Below are 22,226 nucleotides of genomic sequence, written 5' to 3'. Positions count from 1 at the left end.
CGACACAAACTACTGCAGCATAAATACTGGAGGCTGAGACAGGAGCGGTCAGGAGACACTGTGGCCCCATCCGAAGAAACCCCCGGACAGGGCCAAATAGGAAGGATATAACCCCACCCACTTTGCCAAAGCACAGCCCCCGCACCACTAGAGGGAAAACCTCAACCACCAACTTACAATCCTGAGACAAGGCCGAGTATAGCCCACAAAGGTCTCCACCACAGCACAAACCAAGGGGGGGCGCCAACCCAGACAGGAAGATCACGTCAGTAACTCAACCCACTCAAGTGACGCACCCCTCCTAGGGACGGCATGAAAGAGCACCAGCAAGCCAGTGACTCAGCCCCTGTAACAGGGTTAGAGGCAGAGAATCCCAGTGGAGAGAGGGGAACCGGCCTGGCAGAGACAGCAAGGGCGGTTCGTTGCTCCAGAGCCTTTCCGTTCACCTTCACACTCCTGGGCCAGAATGACAGCCAGAGTTGGGAAAAATAAGATATGAGACTACCTTTAACATCTAAACTGGTGCAACCATTTCAGTAACGGGTGCAATAATTCAAAGTAACGGACTAGAAAATGTATGTTATTTATATTTCAGTAGCATAAGATTAATTCATCAATCAATGTACATGCAAAAACAAAGATTGAAACAAACAATTATAAAAATCTACCTGCAATGGAGCATGCTGGGAAATATGTTAATGATGGGTGTTGTTTTGGTTCAACTCTGGTTATTAATGCAAACACTGGGGTTATTTTACACCGCTGAGTGTTGATTTGACTCTTTACAGTGTTAATTTAACTCTTGAATCAACACTAGACACTATTTGCTGTGTGCTATGAAAGGGACACATCTGCAGGCTGGATGTTCCCAACAATGCAGAGAGAAAGAAAATAGAGAAATAATAGAAAATGTTAAACACATAATAATAAAAGTAACAATAAATACACAATGAGTAGCAATAACTTGGCTATATACAAGGGGTACCAGTACTGAGGGGATATGAGGTAATTGAGGTAGATATGTACATACTGTTTAACTAGGAATGAAGTGACATTTAATAAACAGTAGCAGCAATGTATGTGATGAGTAAAAAATGGTCAATGCCGATAGTAAATGTAGCTATTTGGTGAACTATTTAACTAACTATTTAGCAGTCTTATTGCTTGAGGGTAGAAACTGTTCAGGGTCCTGTTGGATCCACATTTGGTGCATTGGTACCGCTTGCTGTCTATGACTTGGGTGGCTGGAGCCTTTGACAATTTTTGGGGCCTTTCTCTTACACCACCTGGTATAGAGGTCATGGATGTCAGGGAGCTCGGCCCCAGTGATGTACTAGGCCGTACGCACTACCCTCTTTAGCGCCTTGCGGTTGGATGCTAAGCAGTTGCCATACCAAGTGGTGATGCAGCCAGTCAAGATGCTCTCAATGGTGCAGCTGTATAACTTTTTGAGGATCTGAGGGCCCATGCCAAATCAATTTAGCCTCCTGAGGGGGAAGAGTCATTTTGTGCCCTCTTCACGACTGTGTTGGTGTGTCTTGACCATGATAGATCCCTAGTGATGTAGATGCCGATGAACTTGAAGCTCTCAACCCGCTCCACTACAGCCCCGTCGAAATGAATAGGGGCGTGCTCAGCACACCGTTTCCTGTAGTACACAATCAGCTCCCCTGTCTTACTGACATTGGGGTAAAGGTTGTTGTCCTGTTACCACACTCCCAGGTGTCTGACCTCCTCCCTTTAGGCTCTCATTGTCATGTTGATCAGGACTACCACCGTTGTGTCATCTGAAAACTTAATAATGGTGTTGGAGTCGTGCACAGTCATGGGTGAACAAGGGAGTACAGGAGGGGACTAAGCACGCACCCCTGTGGGGCCCCAATGTTAAGGGTCAGGGAGGCGGATGTCACCACCTGGGGGTGGCCAGTCAGGAAGGCCAGGATCTAGTTGCAGAGGGAGGTGTTCAGTCCCAGGGTCCTTAGCCTAGTGATGAGCTTGAAGGGCACTATGGTGTTGAACCCTGAGCTGTTGTCAATCAACAGCATTCTCACATAAGTGTTCCTCTTGTCCAAGTGGAAAAGGGCAATGTGGAGTGCAATAGAGATTGTGTCATCTGTGGATATGTTGGGGCGGTATGCAAATTGGAGTGGGTCCAGAGTGTCTGGGATGACGGTGTTGATGTGAGCCATAACCAAAGCATTTCAGATGTGAGTGCTACGGGGCAATAGTTCTTTACCTTGGTGTTCTTGGTCAAAGGGACTATGGTGGACCTGCATGAAACATGTAGGTATTATAGACTGGGTTAGGGTGAGGTTAAAAATGTCAGTGAATACACTTGAATACACTTGCCAGCTGGTCAGCGCATGCTCTGAGTACGCAACCTGGTAATCCATCTGGCCCTGCAATCTTCTGAATGTTAACCTGTTTAAAGGTCTTACTCATATCGGCTACAGAGAGTGTGATCACACAGTCGTCTGGAACAGTTGGGTCTCTCATCATGCATGGTTCAGTGTTGCTTGCCTCGAAGCGAGCATAGAGGGTTTTAGGTCGTCTGGTAGCCTCAAATCGCTGGGCAGTTTGTGGCTGGGTTTGCCTTTGTAATAGTTTGCAAGACCTGCTACATCCGAAGTGCATCAGAGCTGGTATAGTAGGATTCAATCTTGGTCCTGTATTGATGGTTTGCCTGTTTGATGGTTCGTCGGAGGGCGAAGCAGGATGTTGTATAAAGGTCCGGATTAGTGTTCCGCTCCTAGAAAGTGTCAGCTCTAGACTTTAGCTCAGTGTGGATGTTGCCTGTAATCCATGGCTTCTGGTTGGGATATGTGCGTACTGTCACTGTGGGGACAACATCGTCAATGCACTTATTAACGAAGCTGATGACTGAACCCGGAACATATTCCATTCTATGCTAGCGAAACAGTGGCTTAGCATTCACTTAATCTGACCACTTTCGTATTGCGGTGCGTCACTGGTTTCTTCCTGCTTTTAAGCGGGAATCAGGAGGATTGAGTTATGGCGTGTGTGTGTGTGTTAGTGGTGCGTGGGTAAGCTGTTTGTTCACCAGAAACTGCCAGCAATTGCTTATAACTCATCAGTAATGACCCAATTACATGTGATAAAGTAAAAATCCACTCTACTCTCCTGTTCCTGATTCAACATTTTGCCTACATTTGGTGTATCAGTTTACTGCAAGAAATGCTTAATTCTGCAGGAGTTAATATGAAGACTACATGTGAGAGCTTATAGTCTTACAGTCAGTGTCCAGATTTCAGTTTCCATTTAACCCATCTGGGCCCGGTTTCCCGAAAGCATCTTAAGGCTAAGTTCATCTTAGAATCCTATGGTTCTTATGATTAAATTGGACATCTCAGCCCTAAACAGTAGGCTATAGTTTCCTTGACGTGCCGTAGGCTTACTTGATGTCCCCTTCTTGTGACTGTCAAATTTGTACAGCGCCTCACAATCATCTCATAACTTAGCCGACACTGCTGTCATCCTGTTTTACCACTTCACCAAATCTTTCCCAAACATTCCCTTTCTGGTCATTTTATCTTTTTCTAGCCATTCTTAAAAGCAATTGGTGATTGGCGTGTAGGCTATTTGACCTTAAAGCTTGGGCTTACATGCTAATGCCAGATAGCCTAAAATAATGAGAAAAAAATAATCAGTGTAGCCTATAGATATATACTGTATATATATATTTTATTTCACCTTTATATAACCAGGTAGGCTAGTTGAGAACAAGTTCTCATTTGCAACTGCGACCTGGCCAAGATAAAGCAGTTCGACACATACAACAACACAGAGTTACACATGGAATAAACAAACATACAATCAATAATACAGAAGAAAAATCTATATACAGCATGTGCAAATGAGGTAGGATAAGAGAGGTAAGGCAATAAATAGGCCATGGTGGCGAAGTAATTACGATATAGCAATTAAACACTGGAATGGTAGGATGTGCAGAAGATGAATGTGCAAGTAGAGATACTGGGATGCAAAGGAGCAAGATAAATAAATAAATACAGTATGGGGATGAGGTAGATTGGATGGGCTATTTTCAGATGAGCTATGTACATGTGCAGTGATTTGTGAACTGTTCTGACAGCTGGTGCTTAAAGCTAGTGAGGGAGGTAAGAGTCTCCAGCTTCAGAGATTTGTGCAGTTCGTTCCAGTCATTGGCAGCAGAGAACTGGAAGGAGAGGTGGCCAAAGGAAGAATTGGCTTTGGGGGTGACCAGTGAGATATACCTGCTGGAGCGCGTGCTATGGGTGGGTGCTGCTATGTTGACCATTGAGCTGAGATAAGGCGAGGCTTTAACTAGCAGAGACTTGTAGATGACCTGGAGCCAGTGGGTTTGGCGACAAGTATGAAGCGAGGGCCATCTAACGAGCGCATACAGGTCGCAGTGGTGGGTGGTATATGGGGCTTTGGTGACAAAACAGATGGCACTGTGATAGACTGCATCCAATTTGTTGACTAGTGTTGTAAATGACATCGCCGAAGTCGATGATCGGTAGGATGGTCAATTTTACAAGGGTATGTTTGACAGCATGAGTGAAGGATGCTTTGTTGCAAAATAGGAAGCCAATTCTAGATTTAATTTTGGATTGGAGATGTTTAATGTGAGTCTGGAAGGAGAGTTTACAGTCTAACCAGACACCTAGGTATTTGTAGTTGTCCACATATTCTAAGTCAAAACCGTCCAGAGTAGTGATGCTGGACGTGCAGGCAGGTGCGGGAAGCGATCGGTTGAAGTTGTATGGCATTGAAGCTCATCTGGAGGTTAGTTAACACAGTGTCCAAAGAAGGGCTATAGGTATACAGAATGGTGTTATCTGCGTAGAGGTGGATCAAAGAATCACCAGCAGGGAGAGCGACATCATTGATGTGTACAGAGAAGAGAGTTGGCCAGAGAATTGAACCCTGTGGTACCCCCATAGAGACTGCCAGAGGTCCGGACAACAGTCCCTCCGATTTGACATACTGAACTCTATCTGAGAAGTAGTTGGTAAACCATGCGAGGCAATCATTTGAGAAACCAAGGCTGTTGAGTCTGCCAATAAGAATGTTGTGATTGACAGAGTCGAAAGCTTTAGCCAGGTCGATGAATACGGCTGCACAGTAATGTCTCTTATCGATGGCGGTTATGGTATCGTTTAGGACCTTGAGCGTGGCTGAGGTGCACCCATGACCAGCTCTGAAACCAGAATGCATGGCAGAGAAGGTACGGTGAGTTTCGAAGTGGTCGGTAATCTGTTTGTTAACTTGGCTTTCAAAGACCTTAGAAAGGCAGGGTAGAATAGATATAGGTCTGTAGCAGTTAGGGTCTAGAGTGTCTCCCCCTTTGAAGAGGGGGATGACCGCGGCATCTTTCCAATCTATGGGAATCTCAGACAATACGAAAGAGAGGTTGAACATGCTAGTAATAGGGGTTGCAACAATTTCGGCAGATAATTTTAGAAAGAAAAGGTCCAGATTGTCTAGCCCGGCTGATTTGTAGGGGTACAGATTTTGCAGCTCTTTCAGAACATCAGCTATCTGGATTTGGGTGAAGGAGAAGTGGGGGAGGTTTGGGAGAGTTGCTGTGGGGAGCACAGGGCTGTTGACCGGGGTAGGGGTACCCAGGTGGAAAGCATGGCCAGCCGTAGACAAATGCTTATTGAAATTCTAAATTATTGTGGATTTATCGGTAGTGACAGTGTTTTCTACCCTCAGTGCAGTGGGCAGCTGGGAGGAGGTGCTCTCATTCTCCATGGACTTTACAGTGTCCCAGAACTTTTTTGAGTTTGTACTACAGGATGCAAGCTAAGCTAGCCTTAGCTTTCCTAACTGCCTGTGTATATTGGTTCCTAACTTCCCTGAAAAGTTGCATATCAAGGGGGCTATTCGATGCTAATGCAGAATTCCACAGGATGTTTTTGTGCTGGTCAAGGGCAGACAGGTCTGGAGTGAACCAAGGGCTCTATCTATTCCTGGTTCAAAATGTTTTGATTGGAGCATGCTTATTTAAGATGGTGAGGAAGGCACTTTTAAAGAATAACCAGGCATCCTCTACTAACGGGATGAGGTCAATGTCATTCCAGGATACCCTGGCCAGGTCGATTAGAAAGGCCTGTTCGCTGAAGTGTTTTAGGGAGCGTTTGACAGTGATGGGGGGTGGTCGTTTGACCGCAGACCCATTACGGATGCAGTCAATGAGGCAGTGATCACTGTGATCTTGGTTGAAAACAACAAAGGTTTATTTGGAGGGCGAGTTAGTTAGGATGATATCTATGAGGGTGCCGGTGTTTACGGATTTGGGGTTGTACCTGGTAGGTTCATTGATATTTTGTGTGAGATTGAGGTGATCAAGCTTAGATTTTAGGATGGCCGGGGTGTTAAGCATGTCCCAGTTTAGGTCACCTAGCAGCACGAGCTCAGAAGATAGATGGGGGGCAATCAATTCGCATATGGTGTCCAGGGCACAGCTGGGGGCAGAGGGAGGTCTATAGCAAGCGGCAACGGTGAGAGACTTGTTTCTGGAAAGGTGCATTTTTAGAAGTAGAAGCTCAAATTGTTTTTGTACAGACCTGGATAGTAAGACAGAACTCTGCAGGCTATCTCTGCAGTAGATTGCAACATCGCCCCCTTTGGCAATTCTATCTTGGCGGAAAATGTTATAGTTAGGGATGGACATTTCAGGGTTTGTGGTGGTTTTCCTAAGCCAGGATTCAGACACGGCTAAGACATCCGGGTTGGCAGAATGTGCTAAAGCAGTGAATAAAGCAAACTTAAGGAGTAGGCTTCTAATGTTAACATGCATGAAACCAAGGCTTTTACGGTTACAGAAGTCATCAAATGAGAGCACCTGGGGAGTAGGAGTGGAGCTAGGCACTGCAGGTCCTGGATTAACCTCTACATCACCAGAGGAACAGAGGAATAGGATAAGGTAGGAGTAGGATAAGGGTACGGCTAAAGGCTATAAGAACTGGCCGTCTAGCACGTTCGGAACAGAGAGTAAAAGGAGCAGATTTCTGGGCACGATAGCATAGATTCAAGGCATAATGTACAGACAAATGTATGGTAGGTAGAGAGTACTTTGGAGGTAAACGTAGGCATTGAGTATTGCACAAGAATGATACATTTATGGATTTTTTCAAGGTATTGTTTTCTCTTCGTTCATTTATCATGTTAAGACTTTCACATCACAATAATGGAGGGAATTTGTGGTGTATGAGGCAGGTTTGGAAAACACACACACACACACACACACACACACACACACAGATGCACACACACAGACATACACACAGCACTAATTCTAACCTTAACCCTAAACCCCCTAGAAAATGCATTTCACCTTGTGGGGACTAACAAAATGTCCCCAGTTGGTGAACTGTTTGTTAGTTTACCATTCTTGTGGGGATTTCTGGTCCACACACACACACACACCCACACACACACACCCACACACACACACACACACACACACACACACACACACACACACACACACACACACACACACACACACACACACACACACACACACACACACACACACACACACACACACACACACACACACACACACGCACACGTGCACACACACATACACACTAGAATGACCTCACATTAAACATACATGTGGAGCATCTGCTCTGAATGATCTTCACCTTATAATGTCATTAGATAGCACAATAACAACAAGACGATGATTTGCATCCTTTCTAAAGAGGCCATTAATGCCTTTTCCAATTCCAACTACTCGATCCGCACGAGCCAAGTTTGATATCTGCCTCCCAGAGTTAATAAAATTCATCGCCACTCTGCAATTAAAAAACAGAAGGAGCATATACCCCTTGGAATAATTGGCTGCATACATTTGTTCTGCTTTCTTACATGTCTTATTATTTTCCTCCGATGGTCTGTTTTAGATGGAGGGAGGAGGGGAGGGAGATGCGGGAGGAAGGGAGGGAGGCTGAAGAGATGTTTTTCCATACCATTGTAGTGTAAAGATGTGTGTGTGTGATTGGCTCAGGGGAATAGGGATAGCTGGGAACACAGGCTCGGTGAATTGGCTAATTAAGGGTCCGTTCTCAACCCACTAAACAATCAACAGAGGCCTCCGCTACCAGCCACACAAGCACACGCACGCGCACACACCAACTTCCAGCACAGTGTGTAGCAGGCCATGGTAGGTATTGTAATCAAAAGCACACAGGATACTGTGTACGAGAGTTAGCACTGTTTTCTTTTACAGTACCTTTGTTGGTATGTTTTGTCTTTAGATTAGAATCTATTAGATTGAGTTTATTATGTACAGGGATGTAGTTGTAGGTGTAGTTGTAGGTTACAGTGAAAGTCAATGAGACAAAATATTGATAGTAACAATAATAATAATTGTAATAATAATAATATACACATTTACAACTGTAGCAATGATAAATGACCATTGGGTGGTGGGGGCAGGGGAAGAGTCCGTTGGAGAATGTTCGTGGGGGAGCTGCAGGGGGGAAGTGAGGAGTGAATGGAAGAGTAATATACAGTATACATATTTACTCTATAACAATGATAATTGTCCATTGCGGGGTGGGTGGGGGAACGGTAATTGTTTTTTGGGGGGTACAATATACATAAGGGGAGCAGCAAGGGGGGGGGGGGTGCCCTGATGGTCCTGTACTGCCCGCATCTGAGTGAAGGAAGCAGGGAGAACAGGCCATGGCTCGGGTGGCTTGGGTCCTTGATTATCTTCTTGGCCTTCCTGCAAAACCTGGTGTCGCTCGGCTAAGCGCACCACCCTCTGTAGCGCCTTGTGGTCCGCAGCGGTGGAGTTGCCGTACCAGGACGTGATGCAGCCTGACAGTGGTGCTCCTGTAGAAATAACTGTGAGGGCCCTCTGGGACAGGTCGCATGTCTTCAGCATCGTGCCTTCTTCACCACGATGTCCGTGTGGTTTGACCATTTCAGCTTCTCGGCGATGTGCATGATGAGGAACTTGCCGTTTTTAACCATCTGCAAGGCGGCCTTGTTGATGATGATGGGGGCGTGCCCAGCCTGGTTTCTCCTGAAGTTCACAACCAGCGCCTTTGTTTTGCTGTTGAGGGAGAAGTTGTTTACCTTGCACCATGCCATCAGAGTGCCTACCTCCTCCCTGTTGGCCATGTCGTGGTTGTTGGTAACCAGGCTTACTACTGTGGTGTCTCAACGAACTTGATAATGGAGTAATGGACTGAGGACGCACCCTTGTGAGGCCCCAGTGTTGAGAATCAGTGTAGAGGAGGTAACTTTGCCTACCTTCAAAACCTGGGGGCGGCCCGTCAGGAAGTTCAGGACCCAATTGCAAAGGGAGGAGTTCAGTCCCAGGGCCGTGAGCTTTGTGGTGAGTTTGGTATTTATGGTGAGCACTATGGTATTTAAGGCCGAGCTGTAGTCAATGAGCAGCATCCTCACATATGCATTCCTTTTGTCCAGGTGGGTGAGGGCAGCGTATAGTGCAATGGCAATTGCGTCACCTGTGGATCTGTCAGGGCGGTAGGCGAATTGGAGAGAGTCGAGTGTTCAGGGAGGGAGGAGGTGTGGTGTGGTTTTTGACTAGCCTCTCGAAGCACTTCATGATGACGGAGGTGAGTGCTAGTCATTCAGTTCAGTTACTTTCCCTTTCCTGGGCACGGGGATAATAGTGGACATCTTGAAGCAGGTTGGGGTAGTGGCCTGAGCTAGAAAGAGTTAAAAAATGTTTGAAAACACAAGAGCCAGCTGGTTTGCACATACTCTGAAGGCGCGGCTAGGGATTCTGTCTGGGCCGGCAGCCTTGCGAAGGGTTAACATGTTTGAATGAGTTACATACGTCCTCCATGGAGACCGTAAGTACATAGCCTTGTCGCTGTGCACAAAGCGTGAGAAAAAGTTGTTTAGCTCGTCCGGTAGGATGGCGTTGATGTCCGCTTTTTTTTATCCGTGATCATTAGGAGTCTGTGCCATATGTACACCTTGTATCCGACCCGCTGAATTGCTCCTCCATTTTGTCCCTTTACTTGTGTTTCGCCATCTTGATCAATCTGAGTAGGTCGTAATTGTACTGTTTAACCATACTATTGTCCCGAGCAACCCTGTTGTGTTTATAAGCAGCATCTCTCTCCTTCAGTTTCCCTACAAGGCTGTCATCAATCGACAGTTTTTGATTCGGGTAAGTTTTGAAAGTCACTATCGGTATCACATCATCTATGCATTTTTTTAATGAAACCGGTGACTGAATCAACAGATTCGACCCGGAAAATGTTGCGGTCCACGTGATCAAAACAGTCTTGGCGCATAGATTCTGATTGGTTAGACCAACATTGTGCGGACTTGACCACCGGAACATCCCTCTTGAGTCTTTGTTTTTAGGCGGGGATCGCCTCCCAAATGGATCCTTATTCCCTGGTCAAACAAAGTGCACTATATAGGGAACAGGGTGCTTTTTGGGACTAAAACCTTATTTGTTCATCAGAAATTGTGAATAACTTACCCCAGGTTAATGAGAAGGGTGTGCTTGAAAGGATGCACATACTGTAACTCTGCAATGTTGAGTTGTATTGGAGGGAGACTCAGTCTTAAATAATGTTCCACGCACGGTCTGTGCTTGTATTTCGTTTTCATGCTAGTGAGGGCTGAGAATCCACTCTCATATAGGTACGTTGTTGCAAAGGGCATCAGTGTCTTAACAGTGTGATTTGCCAAGGCAAGAAACTCTGAGCACAGTCCTATCCAGAAATCTGGCAGTGGCTTCTGATTAAATTACATTTTCACAGAACCACTTGTTGCAATTTCGTTGAGGCTCTCTTGTTCAGTTATCGGTAAGTGGACTGGAGGCAGGGCATGAAAGGGATAACGAATCCAGTTGTTTATGTCATCCATTTCGGGAAAGTACATGCGTAATTGCGCACCCAGCTCACTCAGGGGCATCGCTATATCACATTTGACACAAAACATCATACAATGATGGAAAGACCTGTGTTTTGTCCTTGTTAATGCAGACAGAGAAGAGCTCCAGCTTCTTAATCATAGCCTCAATTTTGTCCTGCACATTGAATATATTTGTGGAGAGTCCCTGTAATCCTAGATTCAGATCATTCAGGCGAGAAAAAACATCACCCAGATAGGCGAGTCGTGTGAGAAACTTGATATCATGCAAGCAGTCAGACAAGTGAAAATGATGGTCAGTAAAGAAAACTTCAAACTCGTCTCTCAATTTTAAAAAAACGTGCCAATAATTTGCCCCTTGATAACCAGCGCACTTCTGTATGTTGTAAAAGCATTACATTGTCGCTCCCCATATCATTGCATTATGCATAAAATACAAGAGAGTTCAGGGACCTTGCTTTAACAAAGTTAACCATTTTCACTGTAGTGTCCAAAACGTCTTTGAAGCTGTCAGGCATTCCCTTGGCAGCAAGAGCCTCTCGGTGGATGCTGCAGTGTGCACAAGTGACATCGGGAGCAACTGCTTGCACATGCTTTACCACTCCACTTTGTTTCCCTGTCATGGCTTTTGAGCCATCAGTACAGATATCAACATGAGCAGCAGCTATGTTTGGCTAAATACGAACCGTTAGTGGAATTCCCGCGTGAGAGTAACGGTTAATCAATTCAAATCAAAGTTTATTTGTCACGTGCGCCGAATACAACAGTTGTAGACCTTACAGTGAAATGCTTACTTACAGGCTCTAACCAATAGTGCAAAAAATGTATTAGGTGAACAATAGGTAGGTAAAGAAATAAAACAGTAAAAAGACAGGCTATATACAGTACCGAGGCTATAAAAGTAGCGAGGCGACATACAGTCAGGCTGATTGAGGTAGTATGTACATGTAGATATGGTTAAAGTGACTATGCATATATGATGAACAGAGAGTAGCAGTAGCGTAAAAGAGGGGGTTGGCGGGTAGATGTGATTGGATGTTAATTATTTGACCAGGCTACCTGTATTTGACACAGTGTTATTATTTTGCTGAACACTAGATGGTTTAATTTAACTTTTGGCAGTGAAATGAGGCTACTCAGGTGAGAAAAAAACCTCACCCAAATGTATATCACCGTTGAAAAATATAAATGGACTGTTTGAAAATGTGAAGGATTTTTTTTTTTTTAAACAAACAAAAAAATATATAATTTATATATATAATATATATATAATATATAATATATCATTTTTGTTTTGTTTTTATGTGAATCACATTTTAATTTGGCGCACCCCCAACGGCATTGTGCATACGCGTGCCCCAGTTCAGGAATATCTGCCTTACAGCCTTATTCTAAAATTACTTAAATAGTTTTTTCCTCTCATCAATCTACACACTATACCCCATAATGACAAAGCAAAAACAGGTTTTTAGACATTTTAGCAAATATCGAGTTGTAGAAACATCTCAAGGATGATCAATGGAAACAGGATGCACCTGAGCTCACTTTCGTGTCTCATAGTAAAGGGTCTGAATACTTATGTAAATAAGGAATTTCTGGTTTTATTCTTATTATATTTGCTAAAATGTCTAAAAAACTGTTTTCACTTTGTCATTATGGGGTATTGTGTGTCCTGTGCAGACCCACGGGAGACACTGTGCGTAGGGCTGGTGCCATATAACATGGACCGAGGAGACCCACTGGAGACCAGATGCGCTGAGCCGGCTTCATTACTGCTGGCTCAATGCCCACTCTAGCCCGGCCGATACGAGGAGCTGCAAAGTAGCTCGGGCTACGTATGCACACTGGGGACACCCTGCGCTTCACCGCGTAACACGGTGCCTGCCCGGTCACTCTCTCTCCACGGTAAGCACGGGGAGTTGGCTTAGGTCTCCTACCTGACTTAGCCACACTCCCCGTGTGCCCACCCCCAAGACATTTTTGGGGCTGCCTCTCGTCCCAGCCGCGCTGCCGTGCTGCCTCCTCATACCAACGCCGCTCAGCTTTCGCTGCCTCCAGCCCTGCCTTGGGGCTGCGATATTCCCCAGCCTGTGCCCAGGGTCCTTTTCCGTCCAGAATCTCCTCCCATGTCCATGAATCCTGAGATTTCTGCTGCTGCCCGATATCACGCTGGTTGGTCCTTGGTTGGTGGGTGATTCTGTCACGTTCATTATAGCGATGAGACCAAAGCGCAGCGTGATTTGAATGCATCTTATTTTAATAAAGAAAGAACAAGGAATGAACTATACAAAAACAACAAAACGAACGTGAAGCTATATAATCATAGTGCTGACACAAGCAACTAAACATAGACATAGATAATCACCCACGAAATACTCAAGGAATATGGCTGCCTAAATATGGTTCCCAATCAGAGACAACGATAAACAGCTGCCTCTAATTGAGAACCAATCTAGGCAACCATAGACATACAAAACCCCTAGACTGGTGACAACCCCATAAATATACAAAAACCCTAGACAGGTTAAAACATATAATCACCCATGTCACACCCTGACCTAACCGAAATAATAAACAAAACTAAGAATACTAAGGTCAGGGCGTGACAAGGGGTGTGAATCCTTTCCGAAGGCACTGTATATTTTGTGAAGTTATATATGCAGGGCTCCCTCGTAAAAGAGACATTGGTCTCAATGGTGACTCCATGATTAATATAAAAAATATTTCAAAAATACTGCTAATGCATCAAGGCTAGACTTTCTGTTTGTTATCATTTGGGGACAATTGAACTGTGGAAATGTATTACTTTTTAACAATAATTCCCACAATTATATTTTTGGGGGGTCTTAAAGCTTTTACCTCTCTGGTTTTCTTTGTTGTGAACCACATTCCTCCTATCTGTCGTACGTACCTCATAGGCCCCATGTGTACCTCATGTTTAAAAACTAGGGAATCTGAATCACTGAGCAGAGCCTGAACATGCAGAGAGGGTCATCCATGCTCAAAGAGACAAGTCAACCATGTGCTAACGCACAAACGCACAGACACACACACACACACACCACATTGCCTCTCCTCTTGTCCATAAAAACACATTGGGGTCAGGGAAGTCAGGCTGAGGTGTTGTGCTGTGTTTGTTTGGTAGTGTTTATTTGTTCCCTGCACGGCCCAGTTTGCCTATGAGCAGCGGTAGCTCCTTCCTCGTCTGTGCTGTGAGTGCCACACACACACACACACACACACACACACACACACACACACACACACACACACACACACACACACACACACACACACACACACACACACACACACACACACACACACACACACGCACACACACGCACACACACGCACACACACACAGACAGACAGACAGACAGACACACACGTACCCTAGCGGAACCATCCAACACACACACACGCACGCACGCACACACACACACACACACACACACACACACACACACACACACACACACACACACACACACACACACACACACACACACACACACACACACACACACACACACACACACGTACCCTAGCGGAACGTCCCTCCCTCCCATAGCGTGGCTGAGAATTAATTTCCGTGATGAGTGCCAGGTTCCTTCCCTCCCGTAGAGAGAAGCAGAAAACATATTAACACCACCTCCAATCATCTGTGGAGTATGCTTTAATCAGGCCGCTACGGGTACTGCTAGGTTACACACACACACACACACACACACACACACACACACACACACACACACACACACACACACACACACACACACACACACACACACACACACACACACACACACACACACACACACACACACACACACACACACACACACACACACTCTGTTACGGGGCTTCTGCCAGCCATAGGGGTTATGAATACTGCTCATCTGTTTCAACCGTACATCGCTGATCTGCTTGTGGGGAGATAGAGATAGACTCCCCCATCACACACTGACACACACACACAATTGTGGAGAGCGAGAAAGCCAGCTCTGTAAATAATGCTAATCTTCTAGCAACAAGCTGGGGTTTTATTTTGTTTTTTATTCGGCTGGAGTCTGGATTAGGTCTGACAAGGACTTTCTTTGAGAATAGTCTAGAATAGGTTTGATAAGGACTCTGTCTGAGGATCCCAGCATGATAATAATTGGGGCTGCCCACTGTGAACCAATCAGAGAACACAATATTGCACTGTGAGAGGAAGGGATGTTAGTGGGGGTGAAAAGAGGAGACTGGTTGGATCGCCTCCAGCCCCAGTAAACTCTCTGATCCGAGGTGGACAGTATGATCAATATTAGAAGACGGGCTGAATCCCAAATTGCAACCTATTCCCTTTATTGAACTTCTTTTGACCAGGGCCAATAATGAATAGGTTCCATTTGGGACTCAGCCAGGATATAATCTCATCCTCTCCTCCCTCCCCTGATGAAATATGAAATTACAAACGTGTTACTGTTGTTGTCTGTCTCTCGCTCTCTCTCTAGCTGGCTGGGGGTTAAAATCCAAGCTGGATGGATTTGGTATCATGGGGGGGTGACATAGTTATTTCCTATGTTTATGTCTGCTGCGGCGTGTTTGTGTGTCTGTGCGTGCAAGTGTGTGTGTGTGTATCGGTGTGGCATGTCTGCGTGTGTGTGTGTCTGTTGGTATGAGGAAGAGGAGAGAGGAAAAACAACAACAAAACTAGATTATGGTTAATAATAACAGCAATACGACAAGGATTTGTCTGTCTGACCTCCTAAAAACCTCATCCATCAAATATATCTGGTGGAGGATGGAGGAGTCAAGGCTGAGGCCTGCAACTGTGTGTGGTGTGTGTGGTATGTGTGTGTCTGTGTGTATGTGTATGTGTGTGTGTCAATGTGTGTGTCCGTGAGTGTGCGTGCATCTTTTTGTTCATGGGTCAGTACTTTGTCCTGATGTGTTTCTCTGTGTTTTCTCCTATCCCACAGAGATCCTACAAGGCGGTGTGTATGTCGACCAGAATAAGTTCCTGTGCCATGCAGACACCATCCACTGGCAAGACATCGTCAAGAACGCCCGCGTCAGCCCTCTGGTGGTGCCCACCAATAGCAGTGTTACATGTGAGTAGCAGATCAATGAATGAGAAGGAAACATCTACTAAGTTAAATAAGTTATGTTACCTTTTTACTGGATGGTTTTCACAAAAACAGGAAGAGATATAAGGGGGGATATACAGGGGGATATACGGGGGGTACAAGGACGGGATATACGAGAGGGATGTACAAGTGGGATATACAGGAGGGGGGACATACAGGGGGATATATATGGGGGTCGATACACAGTATAAGGGGAGGATATATGGGGGGGATGTACAGGGGGGAGATATACAAGTGGGAAGATATACAGGGGGTGGGGGATATACAGAGGGAGAAATATACAGGCTGGAGATAAAAATGATGGGATATATGGGGGATCTACAGAGGGGGGATCTACAGAGGGGGGGTATAGAGGAAGGGGATACACTGGAGGGGCTATACTGGTTGAGTATATTCCCTGGGACGTATATGGGGGGATAAATGGGAAGGGTTATATGGGAGTGGATGTATGGGGGGATATGCGGGGGGTATACTGGAGGGGTAATACAGGAGGGATTTTTCAGGGGGATATACAGCAGAGGATATACAGGGGGATATACAGGGAGGGTACAAAGGGCGGGATATACAGGGGGGATATACAAGAGGGAGATATAAAGGGGGGATGCAGGAGGGAGGGACATACAGGGGGATATATAACGGGGATATATGGGGGGATATATGGGAGGGATATATACAACTGGGAGATATACAGGGGGATATACAGAGGGGGAAATATACTGTGTGGGGATAAAAAGGGCGGGATATACGGGGCTGAAACAGTTGAAGTCGGAAGTTTACATACACCTTAGCCAAATAAATGTTTTCTCAGTTTTTCACAATTCCTGACATTTAATCCTAGTAAAAATTCACTGTCTTGGGTCAGTTAGGATCACCACTTTATTTAAAAAATGTGAAATGTCAGAATAATAGTAGAGAGAATGCTTTATTTCAGCTTTTATTTCTTTCATCACATTCCCAGTGGGTCTGAAGTTTACATACACTCAAATAGTATTTGGTAGCATTGCCTTTAAATGGTTAAACGTTTCAGGTAGCCTTCCACAAGCTTCCTGACGGATGTCTTGAGATGTTGCTTCAATATATCCACATAATTTTCATGCCTCATGATGCCACCTATTTTGTGAAGTGCACCAGTCCCTCATGCAGCAAAGCAACCCCACAACATGATGCTGCCACCCCCGTGCTTCACGGTTGGGATGGTGTTCTTCGGCTTGCAAGCCTCCCCATTTTTCCTCCAAACATAACGATGGTCATTATGGCCAAACAGTTCTATTTTTGTTTCATCAGACCAGAGGACATTTCTCCAAAAAGTACGATCTTTGTCCCCATGTGCAATTGCAAACCGTAGTCTGTTTTTTTTATGGCGGTTTTGGAGCAGTGGCTTCTTCCTTGCTGAGTGGTCTTTCAGGTTATGTCGATATTGGACTCGTTTTACTGTGGATATCGATACTTTTGTACCTGTTTCCTCCAGCATCTTCACAAGGTCCTTTGCTGTTGTTCTGGGATTGATTTGCACTTTTCGCACCAAAGTACATTCATCTCGAGGAGACAGAACGTGTCTCCTTCCTGAGCGGTATGACAGCTGCGTTGTCCCATTGTGTTTATACTTGCGTGCTATTGTTTGTACAGATCAACGTGGTACCTTCCGGCATACTTGCGTACTATTGTTTGTACAGATGAACGTGGTACCTTCAGGCGTTTGGAAATTGTTCCCAAGGGTGAACAAGACTTGTGGAGGTCTACTGTTTTTTTCTGAGGTCTTGACTGATTTCTTTTGATTTTCCCATGATGTCAAGCAAAGAGGCACTGAGTTTGAAGGTAGGCCTCGAAATACGTCCACAGGTACACCTCCAGTTGAGTCAAATGATGTCAATTAGCCTATCAGAAGCTTCTAAAGCCATCAAATAATTTTCTGGAATTTTCTAAGCTGTTTAAAGGCTCAGTCAACTTAGTGTATGTAAACTTCTGACCCACTGGAAATGTGATACAGTGAATTATAAGTGAAATAATCTGTCTGTAAACAATTGTTGGAAAAATTACTTGTCATGCACAAAGTAGATGTCCTAACCGACTTGCCAAAACTATAGTTTGTTAACAAGAAATTTGTGGAGTGGTTGAAAAACGAGTTTTAGTGACTCCAACCTAAGTGTATGTAAACTTCCGCCTTTAACTGTAGAGAGGGGGGATATACGGCAGGGGATATACGGCAGGGGATATACGGCAGGGGATATACAGAAGGGGAATATATGGTGGGATATATCTGAGTGGTTATACAGGGGGATATGCGAGGGGTATACGAAGGGGGAAACTGGAGGAGTAATACAGTAGGGATTTTAGGGGGCCTATACAGGAGGGTATATGGGGGGATATATGTCGAGGGGTAAACGGTGGACTATATGCAAGGGTTTATATGGGGGGCATATACAGGGGGGTTATACTGGAGGATGGGATATACAGGGGGGATAAATGGGGGGATATACGAGGGGGATATACGGTGTGGCTATGTGGGGGGATATACGGGGGGAGATATACAAGTGGGATATATACATATACAGGGGGGGTATGCAGGGGCGATATACAGGGGGGATATACGGATGGATATATGAGGGGGATATACAGGGGGGATATATGGGGGAGATATGCAACTGGGAGATATACAGGGGGGATACAGGGTGGGATATATGGGGGTGATATATAGAGAGGGGGGGTATACAAGGGGGATATAGAGGAGGGGGGTATACTGGAGGGGCTATACACGGGGATATACATGAGAGGAATATACCAGGAGATATATGGTGGGATATATTGGAAGGGATATACGGAAGAGGATATACAGGGGGATATGCAGGAGGTATATGGGGGGTATACAGGAGGGGGATATATGGGGGTGGGGGGGTTGCTATACAGAAGGGGCATATACAGGAATGATATTTCCAGGACTGGGACATACAGGAAGGAGGATATACAGGGGGAATATACAGGAAAGATGACTCAAATGTAAAAGATTAAAGTGCCTTTGAACGGAGTATGGTAGTGGGTGCACCGGTTTGTGTCAAGAACTGCAATGCTGATGGGTTTTTCATGCACAACAATTTCCTTTGTGTATCAGAATGGTCCCCCACCCCTTAGGACATCAGGTCAACTTGACACAACTGTGGGAAGCATTGCAGTCAGCATTGGTCATTTTCCCTGTGCATAGCCACGGGAAGTAGTTTGTGGTTGGGTGTGCTGCTGTCACGTTCGTTGACGGAAGAATCAGAACAAGGTGCAGCCTGGTAAGCGTACATCATTTTATTAGATGAACACAAAAAAAACAATAAACTACAACCGAACGTGAAGCTACATGCAGCGCAGAACGCAACTACACACAAACAAGATCCCACAAACTAAAGGTGGAAAAAAGGCTGCCTAAGTATGATCCCCAATCAGAGACAACAATAGACAGCTGCCTCTGATTGGGAACCATACCCGGCCAACAAAGAAATAGAAAAACTAGAATGCCCACCCTAATCACACCCGACCTAACCAAATAGAGAAATAAAAAGGCTCTCTAAGGTCAGGGCGTGACAGCTGCGATTATTTTGCCGCCGTCTGAAGACTAGGACTAGTTAAGGCCCAGTGCACTACTTTTAGTGTTTACCAGTATTTGAATATTGAGTCTGATAATTATCTATCCAAAACTTTCCAAAAACGAAAAAATGTATCTGATAATACGTGTGGATTATAAAAAGACTTGCTTGATATATATTTTCCAGTTTCTTGAAATACTTTGCAAATGCAAACTGTCAAAACTGAAATTGTCATACTGGTCCCCCGTGGGAATCAAACTCACAACCCTGACATTGCAAGCGCCCTGCTCATCACATCACATCATCCCAAAACACTTGATGTCTCAATGTACTCAATTACTGTATTGGTTGTTGTTTTTCCTCATGGTGATGGAAAGTCTACAGGTACAAACCTAGATGACCAGCCTATATACAATACAGTCATGTACAGTACATTTACATGAAGTGGTTTGTAAGGATGGTAAATTAATACTGCACAAAAAGTGGTTGTTTTCCATGTTATTTGATCAAGAAATTTCATTTGATGATAATATTTTGTGTCTTTGCCCATAACTTTGCACCTTTTGATGTAAATGTTTCAGAACAGGGTTTTGTTCTTTCTGCATCCCATTAGAATTAAAATAACAGAGAAAGGGACCGGGCAACAACTCTTACAATTCCAACTATTAAATCCTGTAAGATACTGTTCTTAATTATACAACTACCTTTCTTGCCAAAACGGAGTTGCTGAAAAAATGTTTTTGCCCGCGCTACAGACGTCTATATCGGTCCGCAAATACTAGCAAAGGCCCAGTACTTTTGTGAAAACATGTTTTTTTTTATATTAATGTATTTGTTTTTATTCAGATGTTTTACCTTATAGAATCCATGCCCTGACGAGTTGAGGCTGTTCTGAGGGAAAAGGGGGGAGGGGGGGTGCATCTCAATATTAGGACGGTGTTCTTAATGTTTGGTTACTTCAGTATATTATGTTGCTTTTCCTTCATTCATTCATTCCTTCATTCACACACACACACACACACACACACACACACACACACACACACACACACACACACACACACACACACACACACACACACACACACACACACACACACACACACACACACACACACACACACACACACACACACTACACACCATGCCAAAGATCAAGGAGATCTGGAAACTTGTAATCCATTTTAAGACTATTATCTCCATATTCTTGGAGCAGTTTTGTTTTGTTTCTGTTTTCATTGGCTCTTCAAAACAAGAAAGACATTTCAAATCCACCCCCGATCAATCCACATATATTTCCCTCTACCTCTCATAGTTCAGTGAGACAGAGTTCAGTGTGTCAAATCGGAGGGCATGTTGTCCGGTCCTCTGGCAGTCTCTATGGGGGTACCACAGGGTTCAATTCTCGGGCCGACTCTTTTCTCTGTATACATCAATGATGTTGCTCTTGCTGCGGGCGATTCCCTGATCCACCTCTACGCAGACGACACCATTCTATATACTTCCGGCCCTTCCTTGGACACTGTGCTATCTAACCTCCAAACGAGCTTCAATGCCATACAACACTCCTTCCGTGGCCTCCAACTGCTCTTAAACGCTAGTAAAACCAAATGCATGCTTTTCAACCGTTCGCTGCCTGCACCCGCACGCCCGACTAGCATCACCACCCTGGACGGTTCCGACCTAGAATATGTGGACATCTATAAGTACCTAGGTGTCTGGCTAGACTGCAAACTCTCCTTCCAGACTCATATCAAACATCTCCAATCCAAAATCAAATCAAGAATCGGCTTTCTATTCCGCAACAAAGCCTCCTTCACTCACGCCGCCAAACTTACCCTAGTAAAACTGACTATCCTACCGATCCTCGACTTCGGCGATGTCATCTACAAAATAGCTTCCAACACTCTACTCAGCAAACTGGATGCAGTTTATCACAGTGCCATTCGTTTTGTTACTAAAGCACCTTATACGACCCACCACTGCGACCTGTATGCCCTAGTCGGCTGGCCCTCGCTACATGTTCGTCGTCAGACCCACTGGCTCCAGGTCATCTACAAGGCTATGCTAGGTAAAGTGCCGCCTTATCTCAGTTCACTGGTCACGATGGCTACACCCACCCGCAGCACGCGCTCCAGCAGATGTATCTCACTGATCATCCCTAAAGCTAAAACCTCATTTGGACGCCTTTCCTTCCAGTTCTCTGCTGCCTGCGACTGGAACGAATTGCAAAAATCTCTGAAGTTGGAGACTTTTATCTCCCTCAACAACTTTAAAAATCTGCTATCCGAGCAGCTAACCGATCGCTGCAGCTGTACATAGTCCATCTGTAAACTACCCACCCAATTTACCTACCTCACCCCCCATACTGCTTTTATTTATTTACTTTTCTGCTCTTTTGCACACCAGTATCTCTTCTTGCACATGATCATCTGATGATTTATCACTCCAGTGTTAATCTGCTAAATTGTAATTATTCGATTTATTGCCTACCTCATGCCTTTTGCACACATTGTATATAGATTCTCTTTTTTTCTACCATGTTATTGACTTGTTTATTGTTTACTCCATGTGTAACTCTGTGTTGTCTGTTCACACTGCTATGCTTTATCTTGGCCAGGTCGCAGTTGCAAAT

General features: G+C 44.8%; 1 protein-coding gene across 1 annotated transcript in view; it reads left to right on the top strand.

The window, feature by feature from the left end:
- LOC139538902 (receptor tyrosine-protein kinase erbB-4-like) overlaps window positions 1-22,226 on the top strand; it is a 591,021-nt gene that overhangs the window by 369,355 nt on the left and 199,440 nt on the right. The window contains exon 4 of the mRNA XM_071341463.1: window positions 15,858-15,989. Within this exon, the coding sequence (XP_071197564.1) occupies window positions 15,858-15,989 (132 nt within the window). The remainder of the gene's footprint in view (window positions 1-15,857; window positions 15,990-22,226) is intronic.

Source organism: Salvelinus alpinus, chromosome 14 (genome assembly GCF_045679555.1).
Source record: "Salvelinus alpinus chromosome 14, SLU_Salpinus.1, whole genome shotgun sequence".
NCBI classification, from domain to species: Eukaryota; Metazoa; Chordata; class Actinopteri; order Salmoniformes; family Salmonidae; genus Salvelinus; species Salvelinus alpinus.
The sequence above is the reverse complement of the archived record's forward strand: the minus strand, read 5'-3'. Positions and strand labels throughout refer to the sequence as shown.